We start from the raw sequence: 17,649 nt of genomic DNA on the forward strand, positions 1-17,649 counted from the left end.
TCACCCGATAATGTGGCTTATGTCACTGCATTGTGGTAATACTGTGTGATAATAAAATTGATAAGTGCATTCGCGTAAGATACAGTTTTCAGTTATATATTTTGATTTCATTATTCGAAAATTACTAAAACAACCTAAATAGTACCGAAGTTAATGTGACTTATACGATTTATTGTTCAGTTAATTTTAAAAATTAAAAAAATATATGCGTTTTTAATTTTGTACTCACTTACAGACCGTATATAATATGATGTGGGTGAACATTTTAGAAAAGGTGAATATGAAGCTAGGTTAATGTCTTCATCTAAATAACAGGATATAAAATTAAATATGTGTATCTTTGTATATTTCCGTCTGGCCCTAGCAGAAGGGGCACACTCGAGAAATGCTGGCTTGATATCGTCAAGGATAGAAAGCACGCATTAGCACGCATATACCTACGTTATAATATTACGCATTATAATACCTACTTATCCGTGCTAATGGCCTGACATCTAGGAATTGCGAATACTGTGCGAAATGGAGGTGAATGAAAACGTAAAATAACGTAACAGGATAGGGAATATTTCATTATGGCTATTATTCACGCTGTGAATATTATTAATGTATTAAGTTTTTATGGGAAATTCATGCTTTGCAGGTCCCTCTAACAAATTTCAAAGCAGCATAAGATAACTTCATAGCCTGCGGCTACCATAACACAAAAAACCTTAAGTCCAATAAAATTGGTAGCCACTTTGCATTGTTGGCAATGACGTTTCGACAACGATTGTTACCGTAATGTTTCCAACATGAATCGCGGAATAGCCTCTAACCTCAAATTATCTGGAGGGCTCCCATTAAAATCGTCGATACGATCTTATTGTTTAGAATATGTTTATGTTTTAACAATCGACTGGGCGTTTAACGTAAACTTTATATCTACTCTTCAATATGTGGTTAATTATTGTTTAGTGGAAAATATAAAAAAAAAAACACCATTCTCATAAATGTTTCGTGACACAGTGCTAGGTTTCATTCTTTTCGTTTATGTCAACCTTATTTGTTATTGTAATCCAATCTGGATACTCAACATGTCACACATTATTTTTTAACTAAATTTTTATAAGGCAATAGGACATGGGTTCGATTTCCGCTCGACTCTTGAATTTTTCAACATTCAGTCCATTGCAAAACTTTCAACGCTTTCATGTTATAAAACAAAATCCTCAGCCGCGTCTATCTGTATTTTCGCGATACATGAAAACTGCTGCACGGATTTTCTTGCGGTTTTCACCAATAGATAGTGTTATTCTTGAGGAAGGTGTATAATTTATTATGTTTTCATCCGAGCGAAGCCTGAACGGATAAACTAAGTTCTCTCGTTTGTTTTCTATGACCCGAGCTCAGTGAGGTCCACGAAAAATCAAACTATATACTTACAATTTAAAAGATACGTCTTTTATTTTATAACCGACTGATATCAACACTCTTTGGGGACGCTGTTAAGCATCAGCTGTAAGATATTATATCCCTAGGATGATATATCAGTGGTCATATGTATCGGAAAAGGGAAAGGGTGGCGCGCGTGGCGGCGGTAAATATACGCCACCTTACTTTGAACTTAAAATACGGTTATGTATGTACTACTAACAACTTCGTATGCGAGTAAAAATCTGTTTCCCGCGGGAATTTCAGGAAATCCCTTCTTAGTGCTTCCCTACACTGTTCTAGGAACCTACACAGTACTACATTTCAGTTTTCTACGTCCAGTAGTTTCGGCTGTACGTTGTCTGTCAGTCAGTCACTCAGTAACGCAAGAGTTTTATATAAATGTAGAATACATTTTCATTATAAATATTTAACATGCAACAAAATAAGTCATGTTATAAACTAAGATTTATTTTCCTTATCCGCTTGCATTGTTGTGCATCCGTTGTGCACCTTTAACTTATTATTCAATAAAGTTCGCGGCTTCTTCTCACGACTGAATACAGATGAAGCGTTTATACAATGTTTGAGTTACGATACTTCATTATCAAATTATAGAACCTTACAATTTAATTTTTGAGTAAATTATGAATAGGTAATATTCGACCAAAAATTTTATAGATGGTAAGATTTTGAACGTTTTATGATTTGATGAGGATCAGGTACGGTTTACTGCTTTTTCTTCTTAATTTCTTACGCTCTTCGTCAACTTCAGTTGCTAGACTATTGATGCATATATCCTCCTCGAAAACGTCAAGCCAGCACTTGTTGGGTTACCCCGTCTACCAGGAACAGAAAGAACCGACGTAAGCAGCCGAACCTTGCTGGTTTGAGTAAGTAGCAATGACAGGCTCTCTGTTTATCGGCAACGTCACGGACAGAGATGTCCTCACGAGGTCATCCTCGCGTGTGGTGTCAAGCCACGTGCTTGACTACACATATCCCGCGCAATATTGCCATTTTTAAAAGTTTTTATTTAGTTTCACCTGTCCCGATGCCTGTCGGTAATCAAATCTTGCAAGTTAGATTTCTCCTAATTCCAGTTTCCATGACAATGCACTATTATGATAAGCATGACCTGATGGTGCACCCAGGATCGGCTCCCAACGAAGGAACTCCTCAATGGTTTACAACACGGACATGGGTTTTTTGTCAGGTGTTAAATGCCATAAGATCTCTCTTGACGACAACGAAAGCTTGTTCCAAAAATTTCATTTTTGTAAAAAGCTTGTTATAGACATGAATTAATATACAGACTCTAGGCGAAACATAAGAAAAATTGCCAAACCGAGCCATTACAGCGTTCAACGTGTAGAAACCAACGATTCAATAAACGTATCGCAAGATCTGCTAAAAGAATGCACTCGACAGATCCGGTTGTGCAACGCGGATGCACTTGCTGCGTGCATCCTTGCATTATTGTGTAGGCCGTAGAGTTCACATTGCGTTGCGACATGTGATTGTGGTGGCTAATTAGCTATTGGGAGATTTATGGGACAGTGGAGTGATTTTAGTGTCGTAATTTATTTATTAACGAAGGTTTTCTAAACACCGGACACACAAAGTGTTAGCAGTTAGCACCAGAGCGTAAGGTCCAATACTGTTAATTTTATGTTCCCGTAGTTCGCTAGGTGTGTTTTAATGACATCAAATATAATCGGCATCAATAGTATAATCTAATCTAATCTAAGTAATCAGTTTTTGGTCACCCATGACCGACTGACATCTTCAAAATAGGTAAATATTTTGAAGATAATCTCCAGTTTAAATTCGTTCCGTAACCGACGGACAATTTCGAAATAGGTACCTAAGTATTTTTTACAGACTAAAATATAACAGTTACTCCAGAATATTTTTTTTTTTGGCTCAATAGAAAGCAAGTCATTTCAAATAACAGTAACAAAGACGATCGAACATCCATTGTACAGTGAATGTTATATGAAAAGTGCCAACTGCCCTCGAGACGTTGCGACACCCGACAGCAAACTACTGATAGTACAGAAAGTAAGCTTTAATCTATACTATTATTATAAAGAGGTAAGCGTTTGTATGTTTGAGGCGGGTAATCTCCGAAACTACCGAACCGATTTCAAAAATTCTTTCACCATTAGAAAGGTACATTATCCAAGATTGCTAGGCTATATTTTTTCACAAAATTCCTACGAGAGCGAAGCCCCGGGCAACATCTAGTACGTTATAATGTAACCACGAAATTAATACGTGATTGTTAGAGGCTCAACAATAAATTCTATTTTTAAAATTTATTTAAGTTTTTTCTGATAATTCATATTCGGATCAAATAGTGCTTTCTGAGCCTATGAAAAATGAAAAAAATATTTTTATGTTTGATACGCTTACGCTTCTTATACAAAAGTATATGACCCTTCAACAGTATTATATAGGCTGCCAACATTTTAAAGTTTTGTGTCACAAGAGGATAAATTAATAAATTTAACTAAAACAAGTTTTTATTGACGCATATTAGAATTTGATTGGATGTGTCGTTCGAAAATGAAAGGGTTTACGTTTTCACTTTCAACATAATATGATTTAGCCTACCCATAATCGGCAAAACATTAGTTTAGTTTTTTCTTTCAATACCAATTTATTTGCATGTACTAATATTTTTGAAATATTGTTTTCTTATAGTTGCAGGTTGAAGTGTATTTGAATGAGCCTTACTTCTAGACCTTAAGTGGTTTATACCTAGGCAGTCTAACTCGACATAATTATAATCCTAGATTCTTCGATCAGAGGTTTTGCAAGGTACCCTCAGTTTTAAATATTGAGTAACTGTCATACGATTGTATCTATGAAACAGAAGATTTCCTAACATTTTATTTTAGTGTTTATGTAATAAGATATATAATATGTATTTTTAATATTTATTCACAAGACTTCAGTTGAGTGGTGTTTGACATTTACCGTGTTTACTTTATGAGTGAACAAGAAGCTTTTTGATAAGGACCACTTGAGCAATTTATTTATTACTTATGTAAAATCTCTTTAGATAGGTAGTCAAATGTGAGCGAAAGGGCTATTTTTTTTTTACTTTGTTGTTACTTTTAACTTTGATTGTTTACACTGGCCATTTTGTTTAATTATCTTTTCTACGAAATTTGAATTTAGAATTTTCTTGATTTTTTTTTTTTTATGAATGTTGATTTATTTTTGTCTGACGTGCAATAAAAAGGACTATGCTGCACTGAACCATATTTTTTTTTTTGTTGTTTCTACGGCGCCATCAGACATTTAAAAGTCTGATCGGTGCGGTTAGAAAATGGTGCGCTAAACGGAATACTTGCTTTATTTTGAAACAAAATGAAACTTACCGATGGCCAAAATCAGGAAAAACAGGAAGAGTCTTGATATCATTTTTGTGCCGGAATCTTCTCCCTTCCACCGCATGTTAAATCTGTAACAAAAAAAATTGATTTGTTTTTATTTTTGAATCATACAAATGGGGACACCGACAACGGGGACAACGTCGGGAATACACTTATTGTATGAGGTGACTAAGATTGACATCTGATATGCAACAGCATTCTCAATGAAGACTGACATCAGGTAGAGGATCGCTCTAAATCACATTCGAATCATCAACATTTCCGTAAGCGTCGAGCCAACAATTTATATTTTTTTAATTTATATCCTTGTGCTATTTATAGTAAGAACTAGCGTTTAATTTACGTCCTCCTTCCTCCTCATCGAAATTATACCATGATTCAAAGTCATAATGAAAGTTGTACTATATACGGAGATTAAATAGGAAATAATAAGAAAGAAAGATTTATGTCACATTTCTAATGTCGTGACTTAGACTTTCCTCTTACCTAAGTATATTCCTTATTACTGGGGGTGTCATATTATATGTGGCCGTCCAAATCAAAAGGGACCTTATGGCGGTTGGCACTTAGGTCTTTATTGCCGTTGTTCGAATACAAAACAACGGCAATAATGGCGTAAGTGCCGGGCGCCGTAAGGTCCCTTTTGATTTGAACGGCCACATATGTAATTATTATTTATTTTACGTATTATTTTATTATTTAATATAGTTCGTACCATTTTAAGGAATTTATAGTCTATGTCAACAATTTATAGATCTGTATAATTTGCATTAAATTGTGTAGTTTCGCTGGCTTATTTCATAAACTATATCCATTTGGTCAAATTACCAGAACGTCTAATAGTGAAGTCGTGAATCGTAACTTTCTATAAGTTTGTTGACAATTTTGTTATTCCCAATCAATTATATTATTTTAGCGTATACGAAATTTTACTTGAGCTAAGTAAATTATACATTTATTTATCTCATATTAAGTTAATACACTTAGCTTATATTAAGTAAATACATTTACTTAGCTTAGGTAAAATAATTGCTTATAATTTTCAGATTTCAATTCTAATTTAATTTTAATAGACATTGATTACAAGACTTTACAATTGATTTAAAGTAAAAAGCAATCCGTTGATTTGTGAAACGACTGAATATAGTCAAAAACTAGTATAGATTGCCTAAGTTTTTTCGACCGGATTCTTATAAATAAGTATTTAATCAAGATTGGTATGCTATATGTATATTGGTGTGCACCATAAAGAAGTGGGCCCTTAGACCACACGCATATAATACGTATGCAGCACGGTTGTATGAAATTGTAACACATGTGTACGTACGCATTATCACGATCGTCACAAACATGCATATATGTAGTGTATATGCACTTGGTGTGCACCGGCATTTAACATATAAATATTCCCGTTAAGAACAATACGGACAGAAAAATACTTCCCTTACACCATTTTGTGTCAATAAATTATATTTATCGTCACACTTTCCCCGTGAGGACACGCGATCATTGACATGGAAGAATATTTATTTATTGGCTCATGTTCTTGTTATTTTATGTTGTATCATGAAGACGAACAAAAAAATCCCCGACGAAATTTCATTATTCATTTCGCTACAACTTTTGAACGGCTGAACCGATTTTGATCAAACATATCTAAGAACCATCGCATAAAAATTAGCTATGAAAAAAACCGCATCCAAATCGGTTCACCCGTTGATGAGCTACGGAGGCAAGTACACACGCAGTCAGATAGACACACTTAGCGGTTAAGCTTATAACACCCCTCTTTTTGCGTTGGGGGTTAAAAAGTAAATTATATATGGTAACAAAAAATTAAAAGTACAGTGAAGAATATTTCATTTCACTACACAAATAGCCTATTTACGAGTAGGTATTTTAGATTTATAAGAAAATGAGAATGAGTGGTTTTATATATCACTAGACGATGCACGCGACTTCGGTCGTATGCTCTATGACTCCAGTGAATTAAAAATACGAAAAAAAAAACGTATTTATTAAATTAGTATAGCAATACATATACTTTTAACATGTGATCTTTATACAATAAAGATATTACAAACAAACAGTTATATAAACAGTGTTTCGATTCTGTAAGAGACGTCAAAAAACTCACGTTGGATTCCGCGCGGATATGGCTAATATGCATTCTGTAAAACTCACTCGAACACTAGCGCTACACTTGCGGGTGCGTCGGCGAATTGAACTAAACTCACTTTGGAATTTTGACAAATATGTATAAGATGTTGTGCAAATTTGCATTCTGTAAGAAAAAGGTCAAAAAGTTTTTTGAAAGATCCACTAGCGCTAGCCAAGTAATTGCGTGGCTGAATAGGTATTATTTGAAAAAAATCATTGCCGACATTTTCTTTGAAAGTAACTGTGTATCTGATAGGTTTATCTTCATACGAATGCCAGCAATTGAACACCGTACAAGGCAGTTGATACTCATCCGATCATAAATCGTGGATCTTGTTACTTTCGTCGCGAAACTCGTGAAATATGGTGGCTTTCCGAATATCAGCACATATTTTGTTATTATATGAGATGTAACAGTCGGCATAGTGGAGTAGGATGACGATCTCGGTGGCATAGTGGTAAAGTGCTTGCCTTTGAACCGAGAGGTTCCGGGTTCGATCCTCGGTCGGGTCATGACCTTTTTCTGATTGGCCCCGGGCCAATCTTGGATGTTTATTTATATATGTATATGTTATCAAATATAGTATCGTTGAGTTAGAATCCCATAACACAAGTCTAGAACTTACATTGGGGCTAGCTCAATCTGTGTGATTTGTTTTAATATATATATTTATTATTTATTTATTAGGCATGGCTGGGTCAAGATCTTTCCTGAATAATTTTGTGATAAAAGAACATTTTCGAGTCGGGTTTGCCTGCGATGATAGATGTAAGTTTTATATTATTATATAAACTAGCGACTCGTCTAAACCTACCGGAATTACACTATCTATTGTTGAAAACCACATGTAAATCCGTGCAGTACTTTTATCGTGAACAGACAGATGCGGCAGAGGTCTTTGATATATAATTTGTAAGAGATTTTTGGCGGTAATTTCAGTAAACATACATGATTAACTAGTCTTTAAGTAGATTAACTTACGCGATTAATTTTAAATTCGAAAGACCATTCTAGATATAGAAAATTGATTTGATCTACAATAAATAATAAATAACATATATATAGGTATCAAAGACAATAACATATATATAAGTTACATACATAGATAATATGCTTAATGGTATAGGTTATATAATTTCAGATCGATTTAAATGGACACCCAGATCACAAAATAATTAAGTACGAAATATTTTAACAGACATTGTATCTTTACATCTAATTCAATCCCATTCAATATAACCAGTTTTTATTAGCCCATCCACACATTATCATACAAAGTCGATTGTAAATAGCCAATGAATGGTCTATTAGTTGCGATTGAATGGGCGTGAAATCCGAACGAAGTCAGGTTAGATCGCTAGTGAACAATATACGTAGGAGTGTACTTTCGCCAGTCGACATTTGAACTTGAAGGATCATAGAGAGCAGCTTTCAAGTTTTGAAATAAGTTTCTAAGTTCTAATCGTATGCACAGATTAAATAATACCCCAGTATCGTAAGTGTGAATAGTTTATTTGTAGTCCGTATTATAAAGGTGATAAGAACTAATACACAGCACAATTATGCAGTGGTTTCAACGTTTCACATCTTGTCGTCGCTTGTCTCTGAACCGAGAGGTCCCGGGTTCGATCCCCGGTCGGGTCATTTAATTTCGGGTTGATTTCGGGTCTTGGATGTTTATCTATGATATGTATTTGTTATAAAATATAGTATCGTTGAGTTAATACTTACTCCATAATACAGTCTCGAACTTACTTTTGGGGCTAGCTAAATCTGTGTGATTTGCCTTATATGTATAAGTATTTATTTATTTATTTTATTGTGGTTGGTGCTGTCAAATAGTTTGTGCGAGTGACTGTCTCACGGCAATATTTATTATCATCTTCTTCATAGTCGTATTTCCTCATGGCTGAGGGTCGTGGTTCTTGGCACTATTAATGGAGTGATTTGCCATTGCCTTCTCCATTTCACGCACATGTTAATAATAAATCAGTGTGCAGGTTTCCTCACGACATTTACCATCATTGTTAAAAAATTAAACTTTCGCGTTTTATTAATATACTTTAATATACAGCAGTAGCCCGCTCGGTGATTACAGTCGTTGTAACACAGGCCGAAACGACCGAGGGACGTATACAAAATACGTGCGTGTTTACTAGGCACCTGTGTGCGTAGTGCGACTTATCTATTTACATGTCACCATCGAGTCGATTCAAAGTGAGACGCAGTTAACCAATCACAGTGTGCTATTGTGACGCAACGACAACCACACCGCATTGCGATTGGTTCGCTCACTTCGAATCGACTCGATAGTGAAATGCAAATAGGTACTTCGCGTTCTATATATGATTCAGCTTTCTGAAAAACATGATATTAATTTAGTTCAACAGGTGACTTCCTGCTAGCGTATCTACCATCGGTTGCGACTGTCGCTTCCCATGCATTAGCCGAGTTTCGTCGTCACGAACGAAGACAGATCGCGTCGATAGTGACGGCGCTCTCTGATTGGCTAATTGGTGTCGGAGGTTGGATCTAACAAGTTCCGCGGTCGTGTTTTATTTTAGTTTCAGTAGCTGTAGATGTTATCGTGATTTGAGCATGTACCGTCTGTCGAAAAAGAGTTGAAAAACAAAATCCACTCTTTTGAGCATCTGAACGGATAATGATCTAGTTTTTATTGTTATCTAGATAATTTATTTCCGAAAATGTATACATATTTCGTATTTCTAAATCGTTTAAATTATATACTTATATAATTTAAACTAAATTAAAGACTGTTTCTGAAGAAACATCTACCAATTTTTTACCTGTCTTTAATCTTCAAAAAATTATTGCAACCATGTGTTTTGGAAATTGCACTGCAAGGTCTTAGTTTCGAAATGCCAATCAAAAAACAATTACTGGCAATAGACGATTCATCAAGTTATCTCGTACGATCAACTACATGTCAAGTTATACTTGGACCTTATGTTGCGGTGATAAAGGTGAATTTGCATTGAAATTGAGTATGTTGTTGTGGCGGTAACTGTACCGTGAAATGACCGCTCTTGTAAAATGATGTTAACAATTGTTTGATTGTTTCGGAAAACGTCAGAATTTCATTCATTTTGTGTGTCTAGACTGTAATATGTTTTGTTTATGCTGGCCATTGGAAAATTAGCTATAGAGTACAAAATCACATCACTTTAAGTAAATACATGTTATTAAAAAATATATAAAAATGTCAAAGAAAGATAGACTCTAACTCCTAGAGTTAATAAGTTTTGATGTTGAGTTACCACTAAGTTACGATGGTGCCACAATTAATGGACCGATCACCCGTCTGGTGCTTGCGCTGGCATCACCAATCAGAAAATAGTAATAATTCTCAGTTTGGAAAATGATAATTACAATAATCGAAGTCGCGGTGGCGCGTGCGCAGCTTAAATTAACGTAAAAGTTGACCAGTGCCACCAAGGCTTAATATAAAATACTCAACTTGGCCTTTCGACCCATAGAGAGATCATAAGTCCATCGGAAGTGGGTTTCATCGGCCATTGAAGAGACGTGCTAATTCAACGGCTATATTGTTATACCTTGGCCAGAGGAAATGCCTCCTCAATGGCGACCTTCAGTTAGAGATTCTTTAATCTCTGTTATTTTGATGATGAAAACAATTGGCAATTTGTTAGAGATGAGTACCGGTATACACATTACATAGGTATAATTAAACCTTGATCTATTTTTGTGTATTTAACATGCGAACAGAGGTGTGTTTACGGCCAGTATTCGCCCAATTTTCTCCCAAACAGACGGGCGCAAACACAGGTTTTTTTTTGGGAAGAAATTGGGGAAATACTGGGTGTAAATCCATGTATGCACGTGGACGAATGTGGGGGTAAGGGGCTACATACGAGCACACTAGCGCCACCAACACATTTCATCATTTTATTATATTTCTTATTACAAAAATAAAAAAGGTCTTGACAAATTATGTCACAATATATAAAGAATTTTAAAAGTGTTATCGTTTTCTATTACATAATGTACAAACAGTTAACACAATTAGGTACCACAGTTGACGCCAAGGATTTGGGTGGCCACCGTTTACGAATTGAAATCTTCAGAGAAGAAAAGTAGTCGATTCTCATTAATATCAGAGCGTATATAGCTAACCTAGACAATGATAGTGAAACTATCACTGGCTGCTTGGCTGGGATTGGACACAGCATTGGAGTCGAAAGTCGACCCGGGCCGGGGTCAAACTGCTTTTACTAAAAGGTCCAAATGTAGCCTCTCTGAGTGGATAGAAATGTCGTTTGCAACCTGAGAAAATATATACTTTATTACATATAATAAAACAAAGTCCTCTGCCGCGTTTGTCTGTCTTTCTTTTTCGTCATGAACAGAAAACTACTGCATGTATTTTTTGCGATTTTCTCCAATAGATAGTGTGATAAAGATTCAGGTGTATTAGTGATTAATTATGTTTTAACTCGAGAGAAGACGGGGTGGGCCGCGTGTTTATTTATAAAAAACATTTTAATGTATGGTGCATTTTAATTTTGGAAAATGCTATAGAATATGGCGTGAATTTCATCACTTCTACACAATAGTTGTTATTTTGTGAAATAAAGTTTAAAAGAAAATCTAGTAAAACTAGTAAAAGTTCATGTTTGATACACAGACGTAGCCTTTTAGTTCCCGCGCGCTCCGATCGGATTGCGATTCTATTGTTGTTCAATTGTTTTTATTATCTCCAGGATCGAAGGGTTGATAAATAAATGAACCTATTTGGTACTTTGCCTTCAACTACAGTAATATACCAGTAATTACATCTAATAATTAGTACCAATCAACATTAAAGTCGCCGCAACAAACAAAGATAGTTAAAGTTTATTAAGAACGATATTAAAATTAATATTCGAAAGTGAAACATAGAAATTGATTTAAGAATTCAATTACAAAAGAAACATTAACTAAATAGAAGTTTTGTAACTTTCTCAATTTATCGATTAGGTTTTCATAGGAGATTTATTGTTCTAACGTGACCGATCACAACATTAACCAATCACAGATAACATCTAAGGTGAAAGGCCACCGAAATTGGATTATTTACAATAATTATACACTACACACGACAGAAGGACAGAAAGTACCTACGGTCACATAAACTTTTGTATATCACCACTTGATAAAATAACATTGTAATTTGATAGATAAACTAAGTATAGAAAAATCTGCCAGATTAGATTTGCCGGTTAGGCATATCCGACGCTTGTGAAACACAATATTTACAATCTATTATTATGCTTGCAATATAACTATAAGTCCTTATGTCTATTCGGGTGGAATCTTGCAACTGAATTTTGAAGCAGGTACCTTTAACCGATTGAGCTGAAATTTTGTACACACGTTTAGTTTGGATGTAAATGCATTATTATGATAAGCATTACTTGACGGTGCATTCAGGAATGGCTTCAGATGTGGAAATTCCTAAAAGGTATTATTTTGTCACACATTGAAATCAACCAAATCTCTCTGACAACAATAAAAGCTTGTGTCTAAAATGACATTTTGGTAAAAAACTTATTTATTGAATAGTATAATAATGAAATAATATAAAGCTGAATATAATTTGAAAAAAATCTTTGCCGACAAAATATTATAGCGTGAATTGTGAAATGAAAATTTCATCTCTGTCATACTAGTGCAACTGTGAAGAAGAAAAAAAATCTGTTTTATACTAGTATGACGGAGGATCGAGAGTTCGCACCTCTCAAAACTTCAGCTTTGAAAATTTTTGTCAACGAACGCCTAGAGGTATATGTATTAAATGACCTGGTAGCTATTCTATTACGTACATTATGCTTGCTTCACTAACGAGACGCAATTAAATGATTTCTGAATCGATTTCTCGGTCGGACGACTCCTGCGCATCCCTGGTAGTGAAAGTGGTGCGTGGTACAAACATTAAGAGGGATTCTAGCTTGTGCGAATATTAATAATATTAAATATTACAACAGTTCTAATTAGATACCGATCTGTGTGTATGGTTTTGTGTGTTTCTTGCAATATGAAATTTTAAAATTACACTAAAAATATGATATATTGTATTGTATATATTTTATTACAAAAAAATTAAACGACGGTCTTAAAGCCTATTCTTTTCCTATCAGTTAACCAACAGAGTGATGTAGAGAATGTTGCGGAAAGTGCACAATTAAAGAACAAGAAAAACAAGAGTAATATTGTAAAAAAGAACTTAAACTGATAGTAATAAACTTCTTGTTCATAAATTTTGAAATATTGCTATTAAAGCGCTTTTAATTTAGCACTAATGTTAGCAGAACTAAGATGTCGCTGAGTTGAATTCCATCAACGCACAATGTATTGTGAAAATAATCTATTATAGGTCTATTGGATCGAGCTGTATCATATGATCTATTGTATATAGTTATTATTCGCTTCCGTTTATATATCCTCTTGTAACTTGGACCCTTATAGACCATAGCACGTCACCGGGTGACCGCACGCGGCGGCATGTGCGCTATGCATTAACGTCTAGTCGATGAATAGTGATGCGATTGATCGATATTACTCGATAGCGTCGATTGTCTCGGTAGCTGATGAGGTGATGTAATGTCGGTATTCAGGTTAGTCTAAATTAGATTTGTGAGTTTTGTTTTAGAATTGATTGCAGGTACTGCTTGATTGGGACATTCAGAGGTCAAGACAGCTGTACCGAGAAACTTGAAATTGAGCAGAGTAGCTTTTTGCAGCGTAAGTGACCATTATGGACTTTCTATCTCAAATTTTAGGCGCCCCTTTGTAAATTTCGCCCTGGGCGTTTGGTTAGTCTCTCCTACAAATTAACAAAGAATTAATTAAATTGAATATCAAATTCTAAGAATGAAACTCGTGCAAATAGAACATTTTATATAGCCAGCTTATACGAGGTGTGTACAAAAAGTAAGGTGACTTTTCAAATTTGGCGGGCAACGTACTTTCGATTATCGATTTTTTTATTTTGTTATGTTGGTACACTCTTTCCGAACATCTGTACCAAGTTTCAAGTGTATAGCATTTTTTGTTTGGTTGGGAGAGGCGTAAAGGTTATAAGTGTTTTGCGTGCTCGGCGATTTCTTGCTATCGAAAAATATGGATCAAAGGATTTGCATCAAATTTTGTGTAAAAAATAAAATAAAGTGCTCCGAAACACTTAAAATGTTGACAGTGGCATACGGTGAAATTGTTCTGAGTAAAAAAAATGTTTACAAGTGGTACAAACTGTTCCAAGATGGCCGGGAAGATGCCAATGACGAGCCTCGCTCTGGACGCCCAAGCACGTCAACAACTGATGAAAACGTTCAAGCAGTGAAGAAAATTATTCTGGAAAATCGTCGAATCACTATCAGAGAAGTTGCTGAGGATGTTGGTATATCGCTTGGCTCGTGCCATGAAATTTTTTCTAACGTTTTGGGCATGAGACGTGTGTCAGCGAAGTTTGTTCCGAAATTGCTAAATTTTGACCAAAAGAACCGTCGCACGAGCATCGCTCAAGAACTGTTGAATGACGTCAACGACGACCCAGATTTACTCAAAAGGGTCATAACTGGTGACGAATCATGGGTATGACTTTTTCTTGTTCCCAAAACTAAAGAGACCTATGAAAGGACGGAGATTTGCAACGATTGAAGAGATAAAGACTGCATCGCTGGAAGAGCTCAAGGCTATACCGAAAAGTGCTTATGAGAAGTGCTTTGACGATTGGAAAAACCGTTGGCATAAGTGTATTGTATCTGAGGGGGATTACTTTGAAGGGGACAACATAAATATTGATAAATAAATAAATATCTTTTCTTAAAAATACAAAGTCACCTTACTTTTTGAACACACCTCGTATAGCTTGATGATACTTTTTCTCAAACAAGAACGTACGTACATCTTGCGCTGTGTGTGACTAATTTTATCAATTTCAAACGCAATTCTATAATTTAGACGAGCTTGCACACATGATGATCATACTTTGCAACTACATTCATTACTTTTTGCAGCAAGATATACACAATAATGACCTCAATTTGTATAAGTGGGGTCATTTTATCTAATTCACACTAAAAAAAGTTTGGTGATGTGTAAGTGTAGTGCTTTTGTTCGTATTGTTCTCAAATTGAATCGAATTTTGGTCAATTTACTATCACCCTCAACGCAGCGCCTCAAGGAGCTGTAGCGCCTATAAGCCTTAAAATGTTGAAAATTTTACTGTGATTATACAACCGGCTATTCTAATGTCAACCTTTTGGGAATAACCTTTTTGCTTATCGGCTACCAAGGGACCCACCTACACACATCCTGTAAAAAACTACCCATGCCTCGATAAAGCGGTCTGTTTATCTATAAAATAATGAAAATTCTTGGTAAAGCAAAGTCTATGGTTTCTTTACTGTGATTTATTAATTAATATAGTTAGATTTAATGTGACCGCCCATAGAACATGCTTTAAGCATACCTAATTACGTGTTTATAGACAAACGTTAACGGCAAAGTTACATAAAATCTAAAAAGAAATTTAAACAAAAATAAACACTTAATTATAACTATACCTAATATTGAAGTAAGCAATAAAGATAAAGCATTCGTTCATTTTTATGAATAAGATAGTCACGGGTCAAGTAGACTGTTTGTTAGTTTGTTACAGCATTGCTACGTAACCGCAGATGGTATCTGAGCTTTATGGCGACCGCCAACAGCATCTCACTTGGGTGTTTCCATTGTGGTGTTTCCTAGGAAGTACGGGCGGCGATCGCATCTACGGGTGACTAAAAATATTAAACTCTTCGGCGAAGAACTTCTCCATCTATTAAAGTAAAAATACTTAAACAAATTTTATATTACTTATTTATTAATTAAGAAAACCAACAGCGTATAGATTTAGTTTAACAATTTTTATAATATGACTATAAACAAGCCAATAAAAAGTTTCTTTATATAGGTATCATAGTGTTTAAATCGATACATATGTACTTAGGTAAAATAATAAATAAATATATAGGGACAAATCACACAGATTGATTTAGCCCCAAAGTAACTTCGAAACTTGTGTTATGGGATACAAACTCAACGATACTAAATTCTATAACATATACATATATAGATACACATCCACGACCCAGGTAAATCTGAAAAAGATCATTTTCCATGTTGACCTGACCGGGGATCGAACCCGGGATCTCCAGTGTAGCATTCCGGCGTGATGACCATTAGGCCACGGAGGTCGTCAGGTACTTAGGAAGGAACTATTAGTAAAAAAGTAACAATTTTAATTAAATAAATAACTAGTTGGGTTGTGCCTCCGGAAAAGTATGCACTCAATGCAGTTTATACAATCATCATGAATTTTGCGTTAAATAAGTATACTTTCTGATAACTCAATAATTTATTAGGTACAATTAGTAGTTACATTTATAATATCTTACAATTTATACTTGATCCTCTGTATGCCAGTTCGAAATAAAATTGTATTTTACATAAAAACCCTATCACCATCATCATAACGAGTGTGTTATCGCTAACACTGGTGTCAAATTTTATTCATATCGCCTAATGGCATCTGACAGGGAACTAAATGTCAACCAGTGTGCAGGTTTCCTCACGATGTTTATCGGAAGCAAGTGGTGGTCTATGAAAACTACTATATATAAATCAGATTGGTATACAAACTCATATGGCACGAGCAGGATACGAACCTGAAACCTTTCGATCCACAGGCGGGCGTCCACTCACACCATTACACCACCACCGCTTCAAAAACCCTATGATTTTGATTTATTTACGAGTTGTATGATTACAATTCAAATGTCATGCGATCATGACCATTCATGTAGTAACTATTAAGAAACAAACATTAGTTTCAGTTTAGTGAGTAATGAGACATCTAAAAATAGCAAAGTGTAATAACATTCACTCAGACGAAGCCGGGGGCGGTTGCTGTAATATTATTGTCTATGATTACCATAAACACTTCCTCAATATAGTAATGTGATATTCGAATTAAGGAACAATAGTTTGCTAATTATGCAATTGGAACATATTGCTCCTTTCACAAAATTGCCCATTTGTGATAAATTATGTGTCCCAAATATAATAATTATTTTATAATTACCTACTGTAAGAGGTTTTATTGATGATACAAAAAGTAATAGAATATGATTTGGCTATTTTGTGTTTTATTTGTGATTTAGGCTAGGTTTCATCAGCCAACTTTGACGGTAACTTTAACCTGTGCCTCTGAAATTGAGATAAAATGACGTACTTTGCGTTTTTCTGCGCAGGTTAAGGTTATGTCAAAGTTGACTGATGCAACGCACCCTTAACTTAAACAGGTAACTAGGAACAAGAGAAACAAAATGATCTGGCCGGAGATGGCGTGATTTTACAAGACATTTACTTTTAAAGTACTGTCGATTTCGGTTGCCAGACCTACTTATTTTCTCATTGTAAGTAGGTATACTTATTACACTGTGACACGTTCCATCTTTTTATTCTCTATGTAAATAGCAAAATTATTCATTTAATCACAAATTGACGACTGAATAGTAATCGTAACGTAGGTACCTATGACAACCTTATAAGTACGTATTAATAAACAATGGTATAATTTCCATTAAAAATTAATTGTATAACAGACAC

At 34.9% G+C, this 17,649-nt stretch overlaps 1 protein-coding gene across 3 annotated transcripts in view; it reads right to left on the bottom strand.

The window, feature by feature from the left end:
* thw (thawb) overlaps nucleotides 1-17,649 on the bottom strand; it is a 73,192-nt gene that overhangs the window by 12,018 nt on the left and 43,525 nt on the right. For all 3 annotated transcript variants that reach the window (XM_053759241.2, XM_053759242.2, XM_053759243.2), the window contains exon 4: nucleotides 4,803-4,885. In XM_053759241.2, the coding sequence (XP_053615216.1) occupies nucleotides 4,803-4,878 (76 nt within the window). In that variant the 5' untranslated portion in view covers nucleotides 4,879-4,885. The remainder of the gene's footprint in view (nucleotides 1-4,802; nucleotides 4,886-17,649) is intronic.

Source organism: Plodia interpunctella, chromosome 19 (genome assembly GCF_027563975.2).
Source record: "Plodia interpunctella isolate USDA-ARS_2022_Savannah chromosome 19, ilPloInte3.2, whole genome shotgun sequence".
Lineage (NCBI taxonomy): Eukaryota > Metazoa > Arthropoda > Insecta > Lepidoptera > Pyralidae > Plodia > Plodia interpunctella.